This window comes from Perna viridis, chromosome 10 (genome assembly GCF_037379345.1).
Source record: "Perna viridis isolate PV_CMFRI_1.1 ecotype Kerala chromosome 10, ASM3737934v1, whole genome shotgun sequence".
Taxonomy (NCBI): domain Eukaryota; kingdom Metazoa; phylum Mollusca; class Bivalvia; order Mytilida; family Mytilidae; genus Perna; species Perna viridis.
The window spans coordinates 611,238-631,854 of NC_142454.1; the positions used below are offsets into that span (position 1 = coordinate 611,238).

The 20,617-nt window shown below is 31.4% G+C and overlaps 1 protein-coding gene across 1 annotated transcript; it reads right to left on the reverse strand.

The window, feature by feature from the left end:
* Positions 1 to 1,444: 1,444 nt before the first annotated feature.
* LOC148604052 (uncharacterized) lies at positions 1,445 to 20,578 on the reverse strand. The gene is made up of 18 exons (XM_088549428.1): positions 20,422 to 20,578; positions 18,021 to 18,119; positions 17,378 to 17,460; positions 16,931 to 17,005; positions 16,515 to 16,703; positions 15,840 to 16,035; positions 14,513 to 14,565; positions 13,987 to 14,162; positions 13,165 to 13,251; positions 12,350 to 12,466; positions 11,279 to 11,349; positions 9,844 to 9,992; positions 8,780 to 9,427; positions 7,370 to 8,553; positions 6,862 to 6,953; positions 5,811 to 5,944; positions 4,663 to 4,768; positions 1,445 to 3,757 (listed from the first exon to the last, which is right to left on the reverse strand). The coding sequence occupies exons 1-18, from the start codon at positions 20,465 to 20,467 to the stop codon at positions 3,744 to 3,746; spliced, it is 3,519 nt and encodes a 1,172-aa protein (XP_088405554.1). The 5' UTR covers positions 20,468 to 20,578; the 3' UTR covers positions 1,445 to 3,743.
* Between the last annotated feature and the right edge of the window lie 39 nt (positions 20,579 to 20,617).

The window sequence follows — 20,617 nt, forward strand, 5'->3', positions numbered from 1 at the left end:
CTTGATTTCAAGTGCTTATTACTACCATATTTAGGTAAATATAGCCCTCAAAGTTTAATATTTGATATTTTTACTGAATTTTCTACACTTTTTACAAGATAGGACATAAAAATCAGCCAAAAAGACCAATTTTCCATAATTTGGACCTATAACTTAAAAAAATGCATATTTTGAAGGATTTTTGTAGTGTATTCCTCTCATGGCAAAGTTAACAAGATCTTCAAGTAGTTTAAATCTATTTCAAGAAACTTTTCATTTTGCCATGGCTTCATCTTCAGGCTAAAAACCACTAATTCCACTTCCCATAGGCTTCTATGCTAATTTCACAATATTCAATGGCTTCTCTGGACTTTACCTTAACTTTAACCTGCAGATGACTATATATCAGCATGATTCTACATATGTCAGCTCACAATCCTCAGAATGGCATGTGGGGTTAGCAGACTTGCAGTGCAGTACTGGTCACCGGAAGTGAAGGGTCTATAAATAGCATGGGAAATCCCAGTGTTTTCACAAGATAGGGGTATATTTAAAAATCATTATAGAGATTAGGCTTCACATCACAAGAAGCCAAATGCACCTATAAAATGTACAGAAATGTTTTTCCTTTCAGAAACTGTTTAAATTTTTAAAATAAGATGAGAACTTTTTTCACAGCACTATGAGGAACAGGGGTAATTTCTACGTAGGACTATTTTTGCGTACGTTCCAAGTGCTCATTGGTTGAATTGGTGGTCTGTAACCTAAAATTTAGTAGGACTTATCATAAGGATCATTTCAGCAATAGAAAGTTTCCTTCAGATAAAAAATCCCCACATCAGTACTATGCAGGAAACCCCAAAGAGCATTCATACCAAGTTTGGTTCCAATTGAACAAGTAATGTGAGATAAGAAGAGTTTTGAAAAATTTAACGATGGACTGGACGACGATGAAGACAACAGACGCCAAGTGATGGCAGTAAGGCCAGGTGAGCTAAAAATGAGTTTTTGTGCAGATTGCATATTCTTGTCTAAGAAATGTAGAAAATTTAGAACATTTTCTATTTTTGCAATCTTTTATCATGGTGTATGCATTTGTTTTGCCTGTGCATTTTTTGGAAAAAAATCCCAAATTATATAAAGAATGTACCTCCCAAACCATATTTTCATATATTTTGGGTGAAAAGAGGAGTATGTATTGTATAGAAGTATTTCAGAAGGTGTCTGTCATTTATTCATTAAAATAATGAAAATATAGACAATATTGTTATGTTTATATGTGTACAACCTAGACAATTTTTTCACTTGCAAAAGTTCCATGAAACATCAAAAAATATTCTATTAATGAAGCCTATAATTGACTCAAATAGATAAGAGTATGACAAACTTCAGGGAAAAAAAGCAATACTTTTCCATTTTTTTTTAACATATGTATTGATCATATCCACATTAACATACTTAAAACTTCTTATGTAAAATTTTATTGACCTTGATCATGCAAATTCAAAACAAAATCAAACTCAGCATAATGACAACATAACTGGACTAAGGATAATACTGAACCAGAGGGGTGTGTTCTAGGTTATCATTTGCACATTTTTGCACAAAATTAACAAAATTTTCTCCAAAAAAAAAAATTAGGGATTTCAGCCCCAGGATTTACCACTGCTAAACATCAATCAGTTTCACATCCAAATACTTTCTAATGTGAAGGACAACTGTTTAACAGACTATAAGTCTAATGAACTTCCAAGATTATTCTGTGGTTTAACGAAGACTGGATTGTCTTTATATACCTAAAGTAAAAAGATGAAGCAGGGGCTTGTTTTTTTTGTTATATATATATTTAACAATCAGATGTTAAATTATCAAATAAAATAATGACCTACAATTGAATTACATGTACTATGTAAAAAAGTCAAAGCTATAAATGATCACATTTATCTTCTATATCATGAGTCAATTTAATTAAAACCATCATTTGATGTAATAACTTATTTTGTGTCTATTTATATGATAGTCATTCTAACTTGATTTGCATGAGCTAAAGTTATAAGACAAAAACATGTACAATTTAGGGTACAAGCAAAAAGGTCATACATTAAAAATCACTGTTGAATAAAATGAATAACAAAATGAACAAACATTTGGCAATAAATAACAGTTTAAAAAATGTAGATGTTCAATGGGGTAAAATATCTTTGAAAAGATTGACATTCAAGAAACAACTTGAGAGTTAGTATAAAGTATTACCAGTATAGAGCAAGTATGACAGGAAGGATATAATAGCATTAAAAATAATGCAGGGTTTTCATGTAAGTTTTCATGGACACAAGATTAAATTACATCAGCTACCTATAAGTAGCTTTCAAGTGCAGAGTCAAAAAAGCCCTTTTCAATATAACTAAAATCAAAATTTTGAATCAGTGTAAAGATTTCCCTTCATTTCTATTACTTTTAGTTTCAATGTAATCAACAGGTTAAGGGAAGAAAGAAAGCTACTTAATGTGAAACGGTGGTCCATCTGTCAACATGTCAACAAGACAAGGTTTAAAATAGAACCACAGACTTAAACTGATTTGGATAAACTGAGAAAAACAGAGTTGACCTGAGTTATATAAACATAATAACTGATGGGATAAATGAAAATTGAACATTGTCAATGAGACATGTGTCCAAAAAGTTGAACTCGTGAATTAAGGTGTTGGTTTACATGTTAATTAGCAGGTCAATATAATAAAGAGGACTAAGTTTAAATTCAAGTACAATAGGCAATGAACAATTTTTTTTGCAAATTTAGTCACACATACATTGTAGTACTAAATGAAATATTTTAAAATCCTATGAGGGCCAGCTTTTATTCAACACTTCATATTGATATTTTTCTGAAAAAAAATCTTTGAATACAAGTAATTACTTCTGATACGTACAATGTGAGAAAATAATTGACACAATGTGACACAAAAAAAAAAGAAAAATAACATGACAATGCAGCAAAACAAATTATATAGAAGTCAAAGTCACTGATATAAAAATCTCCAGTGATAGTGCACATTTAACAATTATTCAAATTACACTCATTTTGGACAGTTTTCACCAGCTCATTGAACATGTACTATACATCTGACATCTCAAGTAAGTCTCTGTAAGAATCAGACAGTGGGTAAAACATGATATGAAATAATCCCTCATGTTAGCAGTGAAATTTTACTTACTGTATCATCAGAATGAAACAAGTAAAACACTGCAAAATAACATTTCAAGGACAAATGACTTTGCCCAAAACCTCAATGTCTCCAGTAGACTTCTTCAAGTGAAAGTATATTGTCAGATTGACAGCTTTTTCTATATGCATGTATCAGTTTTTTTGTAATTTTGCCAGATGACTTGTACTCAAAAATATAAAAAAAACATAAAGACTGTGATTTCATCAATTAAATTCCTTTCAAATTAAGTGTTTAAGTATCACATTTTGTCCAATTAGATTCTTTGTTATACTTGTGATAGTTTTAATCTTGATTTTCACAACTGCAGGTAATCTACACATATATATATATATATAAATGACAAGTTATATACAACAACATTAATCATAAATGGTGTGTACAATTATCATCATGGTGTAATTGTTAAAACGAATGTTTTAGTGATAAAATACATTAAAAAATGTTTATAAGTGATAAAAGCCATTTCTTATACTGTCATAGTAAAATCAATGATGTAGCTGCCTTGTAGAAATTCTGAGGTACAATGTGAAAGTGATCTCACTTTCTGTTACCTGTAATAAAATAAACATACATAATAGAATCTAATAAGTCAGAAATGATTGATTGATTTCAGGACAAGAATGTTTGACCAATCATACAAATCCTGCTTGGTACCAGTCCAAAACCTTGATCTTTATTCTGCTACTTCATCAACAGCCTGCATGCCACCCAACATGGACACATTATTTAGACTCGGAGCCAACACCCTAATGACTCTATCCTCATACGTACCGTGTATAAGGCGGGGAAGCAGTGACTATCAATTTTAAAGTCTTTGGCAAGACAATCCAAGATTGAACCAACAACCTCCCACACATGAGGTGAGCACAATACCTGTAGAACACTTTGGTGGTTTAAGTCAAGGATGCGATGTCAGTACATATAGTATCTGTTTTATTGCTTTTAACTTGTAGAAATATGACTCTGTTAAGACTGTTGACGTGTGCTTTTTTTATCAACTATTGTGCAAAAAATAATACAAACTTGCTATTCATTGTTATAAGGGCTAGATGGTACAACCGTACTCCTCATGGTTACAGTCCTACTCCTTGTTTAAAACTATAACGTTACATTACTGTACTCTAACCAGAATTTCAGGATTATCTGATATGAATATTTTCTCCATATTTTTGCTTTATTATTCAAATAAGCTGACACTTTTCAGTACAATAAAATACAGAAAAGTCAATAAGTAAAGGTTCAAAGATGGCTTTATCAAGGTATGCTGAACATGGTGTAGATACAATATTTTTCTTTAGAACTTTGACCTGGTTCTACATTTTCTAAGATGGACAAAAAAGTAATGCTGTTTCCAAGGGAATTACATTACTATACTATTCATTTTTATTATCCTTTCTAATGAGAGTTAAGAGTTGTTTATTATATTGTATTTTGGTACCATTGATTAAGCACTTACCCTCTTTAAGTGGGCAAGGAATAGGTACTCCATTTTCTTTCTGTAGTTTTCCAGTTGTGTTGTTCCTCTTTATCTTGAATAATTGTTCTCTTAGAGAAGTTATTTCCTAGATAAAAAGTCAATATTACATGAACATAACATTTCATTCATATGGAAGAATCCTAATTGGACTATATTTTTTTAACCAATATACCGCCATAGTGTCACACAAGAATCATTTTTTACATAGAAATCAAGCATGATATTATCATATTTTTCAGTTTATATACATGTATGGTAATCATATGTTAATCATATGAATTTAGCAAAGTATGTGTAAGGTCATCATATGTTAATCATATGAATAAAGTAACATAAATGTATGGTTACATATGTGAATCATAGGAATAAAGCAACATACATGTATGTTTATCATATGAGGCACTTTTGGCTATGTATGATACAGACAGTCTAAAATACTAAATGCTTTCTAATTTTTGATCTCTCAGAGTACAGATAATGATAAATTTTCATTAAATCATTCAGGTCCTCCAGAAATAAAGAGAATCAGAGAGAGGGACTGAGTTATTCAAGTTAATTTCAGACAAAATTTGATGTTTTCAAGTTTAAAGTTGAGGAAAATCACAAAACAAGATATCATACTCAGCAAAAGTTGCGGTCATAGGTACATTAAAGCTCAAAATAGCATAGTCAGCAAAAGACAGGGGTCATAGGTACATTAAAGCTCAAAATAGCATAGTCAGCAAAAGACAGGGGTCATAGGTACATTAAAGCTCAAAATGGCTCATTAACGTACAGAATTTTATTTAGAATATTTAAAAAAATTTATTGCTCTGTGAAACTTTAAACATTTGTACAAAATGTAAAAAATAGCCTATTTGGAAAAAACATCTTTACTCTGCTATACCATGATCATAGGTTTAAACAGTTTCTGATACTTGACTGCATTTATAAGAAATAAACAGACATATACAATTACTGTATATCTTATGTTTCCCGAAGAAATACAAAGTGGAATTAAAATCTATAATTTTAACCTTTGTTTCATATCTTAAGAAATTACTCATGAAATATCAAGATTATCTTTAAATTTTGATTACATATATTACACATACAAATGTATACAATATGCGATGAACTATAAATACCTTTTTCAGTGAATTATTTTCCTCTTTGATATTTTGTATGTGTTTTATTTTTTGTTTATGGTTTTGATGACCAAGAACCTTCCCATATGCTTGGCTTAGCCTGTCAAGCTCTGCTTGGGCAAATTCACTTCTCCCTGAAAAAGAAAATGTCTTTAAATTATTACAATTTCATGACAATTATACTTTCATACTCAGTATTATACTGTTATAAATTTTATTTGATTGTGAGGTTTAGAACACAGCAGTTACACAGTCAGGATTTGACATTAAAGGTTGGACTTTTTCCTGGGAAGAAAAGTTGTTATGTTATCTAGCTGCCAGTGTTAAGGTAGATAACACCTATTACATGGACCACTGCCAGTGTTAAGATAGATAACACCTATTACATGGACCATTGCCAGTGTTAAGGTAGATAACACCTATTACATGGACCACTGCCAGTGTTAAGGTAGATAACACCTATTACATGGACCACTGCCAGTGTTAAGATAGATAACACCTATTACATGGACCACTGCCAGTGTTAAGATAGATAACACCTATTACATGGACCACTGCCAGTGTTAAGATAGATAACACCTATTACATGGACCACTGCCAGTGTTAAGATAGATAACACCTATTACATGGACCACTGCCAGTGTTAAGATAGATAACACCTATTACATGGACCATTCTTTTCTGTCATAATGGAAAATCGTACTGGCATATATATTTTTATTTAACTACTAGTATTAATTGTCTTTATTAAGCTTCAATTGTCTCAAAATCAAATTCAGTGACCTATATTTTTTTAAATTATGAAGTATGTTCATTCAAGGTCAACTTTGAGAAGAATAAGGAAAATCTGTCAACTAGAAATATAAAGTATGATCTACTTTAACTTAATGAATTTTCAATATATATACTTTAAAGGACAAAATATGATTTTTGGGGGCAAATGAAATTACTTTCTACATTCACATTTATGCCATAAAGTCTATTTTGTATGAAAGGCATCCATAACAGTCAAAATCTTAGAATAGCTTCTATACTTAACAAGACAACCAACCTAATAAAGCAGCCCTCTCCAGTTCAAATTGATCCAACTGTTCCATAAATGGTCCAACTTTCTTCATAATATCATCATACATCTGCTTCCAACTACAAAAGTATTAAATAAAAACACATTAAATTTCATTGGTATGAAGTGTAATATGTCTTTATTTAAGATGAACAATTTTACAAAAAATAAGGCAATAAGCTAATCTGTTCTAATTGCTATCTTGCTCAAAGTCAATAAGCTAATCTGTTCCAATTGCTATCTTGCTCAAAGTCAATAAGCTAATCTGTTCCAATTGCTATCTTGCTCAAAGCAATAAGCTAATCTGTTCCAATTGCTATCTTGCTCAAAGCAATAAGCTAATCTGTTCCAATTGCTATCTTGCTCAAAGGCAATAATTTTATCTTAGCCATGCCTTAAGCTTAACTAATCTACATTTTTAAGTGCTTTCTTTTTTCGCCAAATCACTCATGTAATTTCCCTGCTCTAAAGTCACAGTTACTACTCCAAAACTTACTTGTTTCCACCATTAACATCCACTTTATCTCTTAGATCAGCCAATTCATCTTCATATCTCCTTGCATGCTCTTCTTTCTCGTCAACCAACATTCTAATTTCTTCTTCTCTCATATCAAGATCACTTTCCAGCTCTGACACTTTGTTTTGATAAGTTGAGATTTCAGCATGATGTTTGCACACAAGAACATCAAAAGCACCTATTTTCTCCTGATATTCTACAATATCCTCCTCTTTGTGGCACAACTTTTCTTTCAGTTCATCAAGTTGCCTCTGATATGAGAGAGTTTCTTCCTCTTTGTTTTTCAGATTTGATTCCAGATTATTGACAGCCTTGTTTAAGTCACTGTTATTTGCCTCATAACTGGCAACAGTAGCTTTCAGATTGTCTAATTCTTCATTGTATTTAGTTGTAATTGCATCAATAAGAGATTTTTTAGAGTCAATTTCTACAGTGAGTCTATTGACCTCTGCCTTTAATGATCCTACCAATCTGTCCATGTCAGAGACTTGCTGAGTCAACATTTCCTTCCCAGAATCAATATCTTGCAGTTTCATCTCTAACAGGTCTATCTGTGAAACTTTGGATTTGAAGTCTTCTTCTAATGACGACATTTCTTTGACCTTTGATTCATATCTGACCTTGAAATCTTTATATACATGCATCTCCTGTGTCAGTTTTTCCACATCATTTTCCAGACTCTGTGTCTGGTTCAGTTTCTCATCCAATGCTGTCTGTAAAGTCTGGTTTACAGATTTCAAAGTTTGACCTTCATGAACTAATTCTTCTTTGCTTGCCAACAAATTATCAACAGTCTCAGTAAAACTCTCAATTTCTCTTTTACTTCCTTGTTCAATGTCATCTATTTTTATCTCAAGGTGTTGGATGACTTCCTTAAGAGCCGATTTCTCCTCATCTAGAGCACTAATTCTTTGTTTCAGTATATCCCTTTCCTCTGTAACAGTCTGAAGTTCTGATGTTAACCTCTCATAATCAGCCTCCCATTCTGATTCTTTTACCGATGACTTGTTACGGACATCCTCCAAAGATGTGACTAAGTCAGTGAATTGTTTAGACAATGCCTCCTTTTCACTTGTCACCTTCTCTAATTGTGAGGTCAATTCCAGTTTTTCATTATCTAATTCTGAGTCTCTGGCCTTGACATCAACTAAGTAATTCTGATTCTGTGGAAGAAAATTATATAATGAATTCAAAACTGCTCATCATTTATTTGCACATGTTCAAAAACTTCTGTTTTATGTAAAGTTAAAAATGTTTAACATATAAATTTATTGTATAAACATTGCAGGCAACAAAGAAAATAAAAGTGACTTTAATAGGCAATTAAAAAAACTAATAGAAATCATATAAAAAATCTAACTTCGTCATAATTTATAAATGGTTGCTTACCTCTACCAGCTCTGCTGTCAGATTTTCTATTTGTTCAGACATTTCATTCTCTGTTCTTTGTTTTGAGACTTGTAGAAATTCAACTTCATTCATTAACTGTGTGTTTTCTTTGTTCAAACTATGAAACTTCGTATCTAACTGTTTATATCTGTGTTCACCTTCTTGTCTCTCTAATTTGGCATGGTTAAGTTCTCCTTGTAACAGAGTGATTTGTTCTCTTGATCTCTCCTTGTCAGAGAGTACCTGTTTAAGATCATTGCCTAACTCTGTCATCTTTCTGTCAATCTCTACCTTCTCTGACCTAACTTTATCAAGCTCCTCCTTCAGTGTAATCTCTTCCTGCTCCAGCGTTAGAATACGATCAGCATGTTGTCGTGCAGTAGTTTGATTTATGTTCTTTTCTTGCTCAAACTGTGTCTTCATCGAAGATTCAATGACTTCTAGGGTTTCAATGTTGTCCTTCAACTCTAAGATGTCTGCTTCTTTGACTTCCACAGTGTCCATGACATTCTGTAACTCAACTTTGGTAGCCTCGAGAGATATTTCAAGGTCAGTGATAGTATCCTCCTTGCTATCCACCAAGCTCTGTAGACCAGCTAAAATCTGTGTTTGTTCATCCAACTGGTAGGTTAACTTCTCGACATATCCCTATATAATATTGATCAAGGGTTAACATCTCATGTGACTTTAGTTTTGACATTCTTTCATTACTGCAATACTAAAAACTGAGATTTATAATGTCAGCTATATTTCAAGATTGTATCACAAATTAATTTACCAACACAGAATAAATAGTATACCAAGACTTAAAACAAATGTATTTGATGATGTCATGTTAAAATAGTGATAGATCATGATAAACTGATATGAATCATTGTACATCTCATTAAAACCCAAAAACATACCTTGATGAGAATGAGACAATCAATAAACTAAAACAATATCCAGAGATTTAATGTATGGAAAAGAGAAATAATTCTTCCTCATGTCTACCATGTGAATTAAGACCATACTAGATTAATTTCTTGGTTCTAAGGTGAGATTTTCATTTAAACTCAACTTACTTTTTCTGTATTAATGGACTGAACCAGTTGTTTATTTTTAGACAGAACAGATTGATACTGGTCCTGTACTTCCATGAGATGACATTTAGTGACATCCAACTGAGACTGGATCTGGTCAGACTTTACATTGTTTTGGTTCTGTTCTTCAGCTGTAAGGTAAATGCTAGCCTTTAATCTTGTAACAATGAAATTGTAAATATGTATGATGATATGTAATAATTGAAACTACATCAAATTGATACCAAATTCATCTTGAAGGAAAAACAAGAGCAATATCCTAAGGTTTCACAAAAATCAATACAACCTTGACCTTTGACCTAATGATTCAAATTCCTTGTCACTGAATCTTCTATTATTCAAAGTCATTATCACAAACCTGTTCTGTTGCAAAGAACAATTTTATACTAAAACCCAAGAAAAAATTATCCCTGCAACATATTCAGTAATTAATGCATCCTTTTTCAAGTTCAAAGTTGGAAAAAAAAAGGTGCCTCTTTTACAAAAATGTGATAAACAATCTATAAATAAATATAGTCATGAAGCCAGGAAATATTTTTATATTTTTAATGTGCTGGCGAATAAAATTTAGAAATGTGTGAAATACAATCTATATTATTAAAGAAAATCTATCAAAGATTTAAATACACATATGTGTATCTATTAATTAGAATAGTTTGACCTACTTAAAAACCAGAAATGTAAAACAAATCTATCTCTCTTCTGTCTTCACCTCTAATATTGAAGATCCGTGAATTAATTCACTCTTAAACGTTACATATTACTTAAAGTCTCTTGTTACTTATTTGCAGTTAAAATATCATGTTCACAAATAAAACATGCAGTATTCACAGTGCTCGCATTAAAACGTATTCGCAGTGTTCAATATTTTATGTACAGTACTTTATCCTTTACCTAACACTTTACTAAGAATGAAATTGTTAAAATCTGTCTCTATTTGTAAATAGAAAACAGAAGGCTATACATACTTACATGTACATGTATTGACAAAACAAGACCCCAGTAGTATCCCCTATCCCCCACGAAAGGCCACTTTCTTAGCAACAAGAGTGGCCTTATAGAAGCAACTGTATTAATTTTCAGAGTGTGAAAATAAGTATGAAAAATAGTACCAATGAAAATTGATTTTTTTTTAAATGACTAAATGGTACTAATTATCCAAAAGCCTTCCAAAATTTTAAATCATGCAAAAAAATTTACATGCAGCCTAATTCGTGTGAATTTTGAATATACTATTTAAAACCTGTATTGTAGAAATAATGTCCTTTATAATTTACCTTCATTTCTTTAAAATGTCTTCCTTGTAGCTGAAGTTTTCACCTGTTTTAAGTTTCATTCAAATCAATCCATAAACAATAAAAGGATGGAAAGCTGAGCTTTACACACAAACACTGTATATAACAGACAAAATAGTTACCCAGTCTTGTCTCTATTACATGGTACTTCTCTGTTAAAGTCTTTATGTTTTCATTCAATGTTCCATTCTCCCTACAAATCAAACATTTCATAAGGACAAAAACACATTAATTGTCAATTGACAAAAGGCTATTACAAGGCTCCTTAAAAGGTTTTCAAGAAATAGGAAATGATTGTATTGTTAGCAGTGATCTTTATTTCAATCACTGTACCAGGAAAAGACTTTCAGAATTTCAGTTGTATCATGTTGAAGGATTAGTAATCAGTTTAATGTACATTTCTTGTGGTATTAGTCTGTGTTTATATGATTATAATTATAAGCTCTTGACATCAATTGTGATAAGCCTTTTCTACCATTATAAGAAAGTGATTAAAAATGCATGTGACTATTTAACCACCTTGCAGTGATGAAATATCTGTGAGAGTTATCATGTCATTTCACATCTACATATTTCATGGGAGAAACCAAGTCTCCCTAAGCCTATTTTTTATTTTAAATTATTTCTTCACTCTTCATGGTAAAATTAAGATTTTAAAATGCTCCGCTCACTAAAACTCACACACACATATATATATATACACACACACCAAACTATCAGATTTCAATTCCTCTTTTAAAACAATCTTTAACCCACCATTTCATTTGAAATGCCTGTATCCAGTCAGGAATATTGTGGTACCAGCTACTCCGATGGTGTAATATCTATTTTGTCACATTTATTTTGGACTTAAATTGATTATGATATTGACTTGATTAGTGATCAGTAATTTTGTTGTTATCCTTATTTATTCAAAATATCAAAATTTCTGATAATTTCTGAGTTCAACAAAATCATTTCTCTAACTGTCAAACTTAAATTGAATGGAATCTTAAAAAAAATCAAACTTTTGATTTTATACCTTTCCCTTTTATTTGCACTGCAGATAATAAATACGGTAAAACCTAATTTTTGTAGTTAGAAAAATTTGTTTAGTTCCTGGACTTCAGACTTAATATCTAGGTCGACGGAAAACAGAAATTCAGAAGTTTGATTGACAAACAAAAACCAAACAAAATAAACAGTAAACATACTCTTCTAATACTTCTAATTTTTCAAGCAAACTGGCTTTCTCTGCTCGAACTTCAAACAATATTTGGCTATCCTCCTTCAGACAATCTTCCTTTGTAAAAATTTCTCCCTTTAAATACCTGGAAATAATATTGTAAATATAATTTTTGAACGGTTATGAGGACACGTTTTTTTCCTACAGCCTTAACAATAAAATAAAATTGAGGTAAGTGGAAAGCCATATTTCCTTTGATAATGGATTCAGTGATTCAATATTTTATTATAGCCTCACCACTGGTATGACATTACATATAATACATTTAAAACAACAAAATAATACATTTATAATACACAAGTGCCATTCTATAATTAGAATTATGAGAGACTTTGAAACATATAATACAGCTATACACATTTTAAAATACATTATTTAAAGTATTTTAGAATACAAAAAAGTGTTCCTTCTACTTAAGATATTGAAGAAGGTGTTGGCAATGTAATAATAATAATACTCATCCGATTTAAAAAGATAGATAAATTTTTCATCATTAGACAAAAGATTAAATTCAAAATTATCTCTACTGGCTTCATTAAAAAGAGCAGATCTCAAATCGGAGTATAATGAACCTTCAAGAATCATTACAATGAAAACAGATTCTGTCATCAATACTTTTATATTCATAATGGATATATAATTTTCATTTTAATTATAAAAAAATCATCATTGGTCAATGGGAGAGAGGGTGTAATAAATTGTGGAGTTTGTCCCATGTTCTTTTGTTGATCAGCATTGAAAAGTGATTAAGAATTAACTTGATTAATAATTTAAGTAAATAACCTGATTTGGTCATAATTGTCCCAATTCTCTGTCTTCATGTCTTTTATCATTTTCTGTAGAGATGTATACTGTTTAGACAAAGTATTCCTGTAAATAATATCATACAGCATTGACTCACTACTTTTCTAATCATATGCATTATTATCTGTAATAAAGGACAAGAATTCTCTAAAAGAGTTTATACCAAGATTTACCATTGGGGAATAAATGTGCATATCATTGGACTGTTTGCAATATAACTTTTTTGTTTTACTCTTCAAACATTCTAACGGGTACACATATAAAGTTTTTTATATTTTTTTATTGTTCAATCTTTGAATTTTCCTATAGTATATACAACTGACACTTGTGCCAAAAACTAGCAATGTTGATATCATCATCTATGGGCACTTAGTGATCTATTAACATGTAAGTCTTGAAACAGCTCTATCAGAGTAAGTGTGCCTCTAAAGCTACATACCATATTTTTTTTTTAATTTGGAATCATTTTTCAAAGAAATAACAGTGAAAACCATGTTGCTTTCTTTATTGGTTTTTACAAAATGGATGTTATTGAATATCAAGTAATAAAAAAACAAAACAAAAACAAAAAAACCGGTGTGTAGACAAGACAGAAAACTTCCAGAAATTTTAGTATGGAATTTAAAGAAAAAAATGTGTCTGGTGTTGATGAGAATCTAGGATTTTTTTATGGCCTCAACAGTTGATGTAATAACATACACAACCAAATATTTCATGAAAAAGAGCATGATTTCATATCAAGAGAGTTGTAGAACTTGTTGCCATTTTAACAACTATCGTAAAGAGACGTCATGACAATACCTAGACAATTCCAATGTTTCAGCCTTCTCTTTATTTTCCATTAATTCTGTTTCTTTTTGTTTCAAGCTCTGTTCTAGCAAAAGTTTGTCCTCAGCCATTTTGTTGAGATTTTCTTTGTATGATTGAATTTTTTTTTCTATCTCCTGAACAGCTTCATCAAAACGCTTCTGTAACTTCTACAATGACAAAAATTATAAACATATATATATAATGCAGACACAGCAAAATCTGAACTTAATTTGCAGGTCAGGAGGTCATACAACTATCTAATTTTACTTCATTACTATTACAATAATTTGGTATAAAAATATAAAAACAAACAAAAAACAACAATACATTGAAATAGAGAACTATCTTCAAAATGGTTATCAATATGCTTTTAACCTTTGACTAAATAATACAAGAGTTTTGTTTGAGTCCTAATTAAACTTCTGGAAATCAGTTCACATCACCAGCTGATAGGAGATTTATGGATTTTTCAAATGACTAAATCAACAGAAGCTCCTTGTTTGATATATATAATTACCTCAATAGTCTTTCTACTATATGTCACTTCTTCACTCCCTTTCCTTTTGAAATCTAAAACATACAGTTTTTATTTCTTCTCTTTCAATTGATTCATAATTGTAATTTTATAAGAAATTGTTTTTTGCCCTGAGCAAGTTATTCACAGAAAGTAACAAGCTTATTAGTTTATTGTTTGTAATTAAATTTCCATTGGCATATATTCCATGAGTGAATTGGAGCTTACAGGAATATTTGAACTATAAAAATGACCTTTCTTAGTATTAAGGGCTGTTCCAGTAAAACATATGAGGGACGGGGGAAGGCACATTTATTCTTTGTATATGGGTGGGTGTTCAGGTCCATTGACAAAATATAAATTTTAATACAAAACATCAATAGAACTTTTATGGGTGGAAAAGTGCCTTCCACAGGTACCTCATATCTTTTAATGGAACAGCCCTTAGTACTTGACCAACATAAAGTTGCAGATATGGTCGTAATAGGCATACCCCAACTCACATGGCAATCACAAAAAACAGGAAATCGATATTGGACAGCAGTAGAAATAGCTTACAGTGTATGGCCCATCCAGTGTTCTCTTCCTGGCTTCTACCAGTATATAATGAAATTTGGACAGATGGACAGGAAGTTCCAATATAACACCGACACATTGTGTTTAGTATAACAAGTAAAGCCATAGTTTAAAAGTGCTTGTATAAAAAACATCCAAAAGGAATACATATCAACACACTTAAACAAATTAATCTAACAATGAGTTAAACAGTCATCACCTCTTCTTTAATGTCAGTAATTCTGAAGGACAGACAATGTCCAGTATAATGTTGTTTATACAGTAACAGCTGTTGATCAGCTGCACCAAAAATGAGTGTAATTTAGATTTACGTTTACTATACCTATTAATTGGGTGGAGAGATCACATAGGGGGAAATTTGTTTCCTCTTTTAGAATATTTTTTTTCTTCTCATTTATTTTGTAATATTACACGTCAGTATTAAGAATGTATACAAAATATATATGACAATATGACTATTTCTTTTATGTCCTCTGGTACTCAAGAAATAATCCCCATATGCTGTATAAATGTTCTTTTTTCATGGATTTTTAATCTTTGCTATATTTGCAGTAGACATCAAGACACAAAAATAAAAGCACACAAATTATTATCTAAAAAAATTAAGGGTTATCTTTCCTTTTGCTTTATATAATATATTCTGGGATTGCAAAAATCACATTATAAAAAAAATAAATGCAAACCTAAAACTGACTATATTTCAATTGCAGCAATTTAATATGTGAATACTGATGTATATTACTAAATTCTTTACCCCGAGTTTTATCCTCCAACATGACGACCAGATTATGGAAGATTTGTAAGTCACATGACTGATGATTTAAAATGCTCTCTAATTCATGTTTTACACGGCTTATCTCCTTGTTTTTACACTCTACCTGGTGTTTCAGGGTAGATAACTCAGACAGAAGATTTTCATGTTTCTTTGCTGAATTATCTGCAGTATGTATCTACAATGAAAGTTGGTATGGTTAGAACTCTGTGATAGTTGGTACAGTGTTTTTTACATCTCTATATATGTATGTATGTATGTATGTATGTACGTACCTACGTATGTATAAACCATTTCCTTTCATTATAAGATCCTCACTAAGTTTCTCTTTGATAACACATCTAATTGTCTTATACATGCAAACTATAATAGTTTCTTAAATGCCCAGCAGAATCTTCATAGACACAGGAATTATTGATAAACACCTATCCTTCTACTGCGATTAAGTAATTTTTTGCCATTGAAGACTCTCATGACTAAATTTTACATTTCCTTCTGTTTTGACACCACTTATCCATTTGAAGACAAAATGAGTAACTAAGTGTTTTGTTTTCTTTTAATTTATATCTTGCCTTATTACCCCCAACAATTTTTTGCAACTTGTCTGGGTATTATTTAATGTCCCATTAGATGCCCTACTTTTTATTCATATCTTGCCTTATTTTTGAGAACTTCATTACTCTTTTTTATTTCCTTTAATTCTTTTTCTACAGAAGCTATCCTGGCTTGTAAAGATGACTTGTCTGTCTGAGCTGTGTGTAGTTTCCCCTCCAGTTTCACAATATCTTCCTCTCGATGTGACAAAAGTTTGTCTTGGTTTGCTCGCTCCTGAACCAGTTTCTTTATCTGTAAAATAAATAAGTATCAAATTAAAGTTGTTTTTTTTTTTCATTTTTCTTAATGTGCCATTTTTTCCAATAAGCTCTATACAAAACTAATTTATAAACATGTATTAAAATGACATTTCATCACAAAATCTATACATGTATTACTATTTTGTAACAGTTTTTATTTTAAATATTGCTTTTTTTTCTGTTAAGAATGATGCAATAAATCATTAAGAAAAAGCTAACCTCTCTTTCCAGGTCTTTTATTTTGATCATCTCAGCCAAATTATCTTGACTCCTATGCATTTTCTTCTTTTCGTTCTGATAAAAAAAAATACAACAGCATAAATCATAATACATGTACATCTTATTTTTTACACATAAGTAATGTATGTAAAGAATGGTGCTGTAGTAGTATCAAGTACATGTAAGTGCTGCAATCATTAATTATCTTACCAAGGCTAAGCTGTAAGATTAGTACATACTTTTAAATATTTTTCAGGCCAAAAAATATATACATTATGTTGATATTAATAGAAAGTAATAATTACTATCCATGGTTTCTGCAGGTGAAATGAGCAGACTTGGAGACTCTCAGAGTAAAACTAAAAATAAATATGAAGACCATTCAGATAGTGTCACACCAATATGGAAAAACATTGTATTTTTTTTTTAGTAAATTTAGATACAAACCCCATTACTACATGTTGATGAATTCAGTAGAGCAGTCTTTTTGGGGACTTCTGTCTCAAATGCTCCAGGTCCAGGTGTCAAATCTGTCAATGTAGTGAGTACACATGAGACTAATGAAACCATCTTTTGACAGGAATATTATTTATTTTCTGTTCATTCAGATGTCTGATGATCAATGTAACTTGTTCAAAATCAAAAAGCTTTATATTCAAATATTATTTTCAAAAATAGCTTTCTCCTATGTAGTGTTCTGTGTTTGCATGTTACAGGTTCAATGGTTTCTTTGCCACTTAAATCTGGTTGGAGAACATTGCCTTGTTTTTTTTTCTAATTTTACATTCCAGTTAATACATTGTACATACACTTTAATTTTTCAAAACAATATGAACTAATAAGACAAGTAATGTACACTGTATGTGTACATGTATTTAGTGCTTAACTATCATTTAATAACTTTGAAACAAGACTCGTGGCTTGAGTAAAGGAAAATATGTGGCTCATTGTTTTTATGTGTTAACAGTTATGTCTTTGTTTCACATCACAACAGTTCATATCACAAACTTAAAACCTTCAAAACTGAAAAAAAAAAGAAACATGTTTTGATCTTATCTTCCTAATCAGTTTAATTAATGATAATGAAAACCTTTTGGTGCCTTGAATCTGTCTCCTCCTTTGTCAAAGCCATGTACAACTGCCTTTTCTTTCTGCTTTGGGTCATATGATCCAACTGGTGGGGCACAACCTAAAATAGATTAATGCAGTTATCGAAATTAGCACTGGTCCGATGGACTGTAACCGGTAAAAAACATAGCGGTCTGATATATCTCACAGTTTTGTAGGTCCGATGGTCTGGTGAAATTTTAGCCCTTACCCACAAATAAAATACTCTTTTTGCATATCGTTACCTTTTTGTTGTGATCTCAGGTTGATGCATTGGACAATTTTTAGAATTAAAATATGCTATGTACATACAGTGACCTTTTTTGTTTTTATCTCGAGTTGATGCTTTGTACTATTTTTAGAATTAAAAATGACCATGCATGAAATGAGTCCTGATTGGTCGATGTTTTATCTTTTGATCTGGAATCACTTCCAGTCTTTTGGCAATCACTCAATATATCACCAATCAAGAAGTGTGTCATACATAAATTTAAAAACATAAAACTGGCATTTATGCTAAATATGTTGAAGTGGGTTAACACTGAAAAGCCCTCGAAGAGAAAAGTTACGGGAGGTGAAGCAAATGCTATGTTATATTGGAGTTTATTAATGATTTGATTTGGTCCTGTAAATACAAGATGTTTACAGGTCCGACTGTCCTGTAAATATGCTTTCTGAATTCCTTTGACTGTTAATGAAGTTATTTTAAACATAAATTGATGGTTGAGAAAGAGTTATCAAATTCGAGCAGAAATCAATAGAATGTAATTCAAGGACAAAGACCAAACAGGTAATACAGACACACAAAACAAAAAACAAAATATAACCAAAATAGTACGTACAAAGCAAAAGAAGTAAGTGAGCAAGTCGGACTCCACTAAATTCTGGGAGTACAGACCTGGTGCACCAGTAGGGTTAGCGTCCTCTGCTTTTCTAAAAACACCCACCAAGTTGCTCATAAAAAGTAAAGTCCCCGGTAGACGAATGAGGAAAGGAAAACTATGACATGTTGAACAAATCGGTACTCGTGGTGCAGACGGATATGTTGTAAAGATCCACAAGTTCATAATGACTACCACAAAACTCCTGTAGGGATGACTTCAATCATGTAGCCATATAACCCTATTCCAGAAGCCTATATTATAATACATGTACAACTCTATTTTAAAAAAATTAGATTACCGTAATTTATAAACATGTTTACCATGTTTATAATTGAATAATAAATCTACATCTTTCTATATACAGGTTACCATTGCCTTTGTTGTTGGACTTTTGTATAGTTAAGATTTGTGTATGGATTCAAATAATCTGCCTTTTCTTCTGATCCCATTCCTACCATATTTAAAATAGTGTCTTCCCATTTCAAATCTGTGTTCCAAAGATAATTGTCAACAATTTTTCACTTTCAAACAAAGTGTAACCACCATGAGGCATATATACCAAGAACCAGTTCAACCCTAGACAAATATTTTTTTCAGAGACTGATCTAAAGGTCACTTTTAGAAAAAAAAAGAATCATGATGGGACTGTGAGTAATATATATAAAAATTATAATACATGTACACAAGACAGGTGAAATCAAATACATTTGTATATAAAAATTCATAACCAAAAATCTAATTTCTCAGCTGAGTCAGATCTTTATTATGCTACATGTAGTTACACAACCAACAACACGTCAACAGGTTCAAATGTAGGCATGCCACCTCACTCAGACAATATTATGACTCCAAGTTAATCAATCATCACTCTATTCTTTTAAATACTAAATACTTTATTGGCAAAAACTCGAGAATCAACAATAAATCATTAAATGGTTTAGGCCTTTAAATATTGTGAGCTTGGTAGAGAAGCAGTGACTACCAATATTTTAAGTCCTTTGGTATGATTCAGTTGGAAATCAAACAATCTCCTACAATCTGGGAAAGCATGCTATCCTAAGACTGACAAGGTACATTTTTGTAGAATGTAGTTCACTCTGATGCAGCAGTGATTTGCTTAGCCATTGGGCAAGAACACAAGTTTGCCTCATGATAAATTCATGTGGCTTACTTGTGACTGTCCAGATAATCATGACCTTCCCTGCAGCATTTTTTATCAATGCCTCATTGTCACAGGGGGAGGGGGGATCAAGTGAAATAGAAATTAGCCTCCCAGTCCCAGAACATGGCAGATGGCATAATTATTCAGAATAGGTTGTAACATGTTATCAAGCAGGTTGGAAAAGATCCCCACACTGACATCACTATTCAACAATAATGCAAACACGTCGTTGGGGCCATAGTAATATATCAGATCCATAAGGCATAACTTTGCTTATTTTACTACCTAATGAATAAAATTACAGAAACGAGGGATTTCTCCAGAGATCTTTTTACTACCTGTATTTTCATTAAAACGTTTTAATGACGCCTTTGGAAAAGACATGGTTAGAAGTTCAGTAGTTCATGAAAGGTTGGATATACGCAGTGTTTCGTTTTTACAGCTGCTGAAACCCGTATAGAATTTCGAAAATGCCTCATAAAAAGTTTCGACCAATGAGAATTTGACCGGAAGTAAATGCAAATGATTTATTAA

What these genes read in the sequence shown, in the direction of transcription:
- LOC148604052 (XM_088549428.1), bottom strand. Translation starts at nt 20,467, where the DNA reads ATGTCTTTTCCAAAGGCGTCATTAAAACGTTTTAATGAAAATACAG. An exon ending in GTTGGAGGATAAAACTCGGG is followed by an intron (nt 14,566 to 15,839) that starts GTAAAGAATTTA and finishes TGTATGTTTTAG; the next exon opens with ATTTCAAAAGGAAAGGGAGT. An exon ending in AAAATAATTCACTGAAAAAG is followed by an intron (nt 4,769 to 5,810) that starts GTATTTATAGTT and finishes CTTTTTATCTAG; the next exon opens with GAAATAACTTCTCTAAGAGA.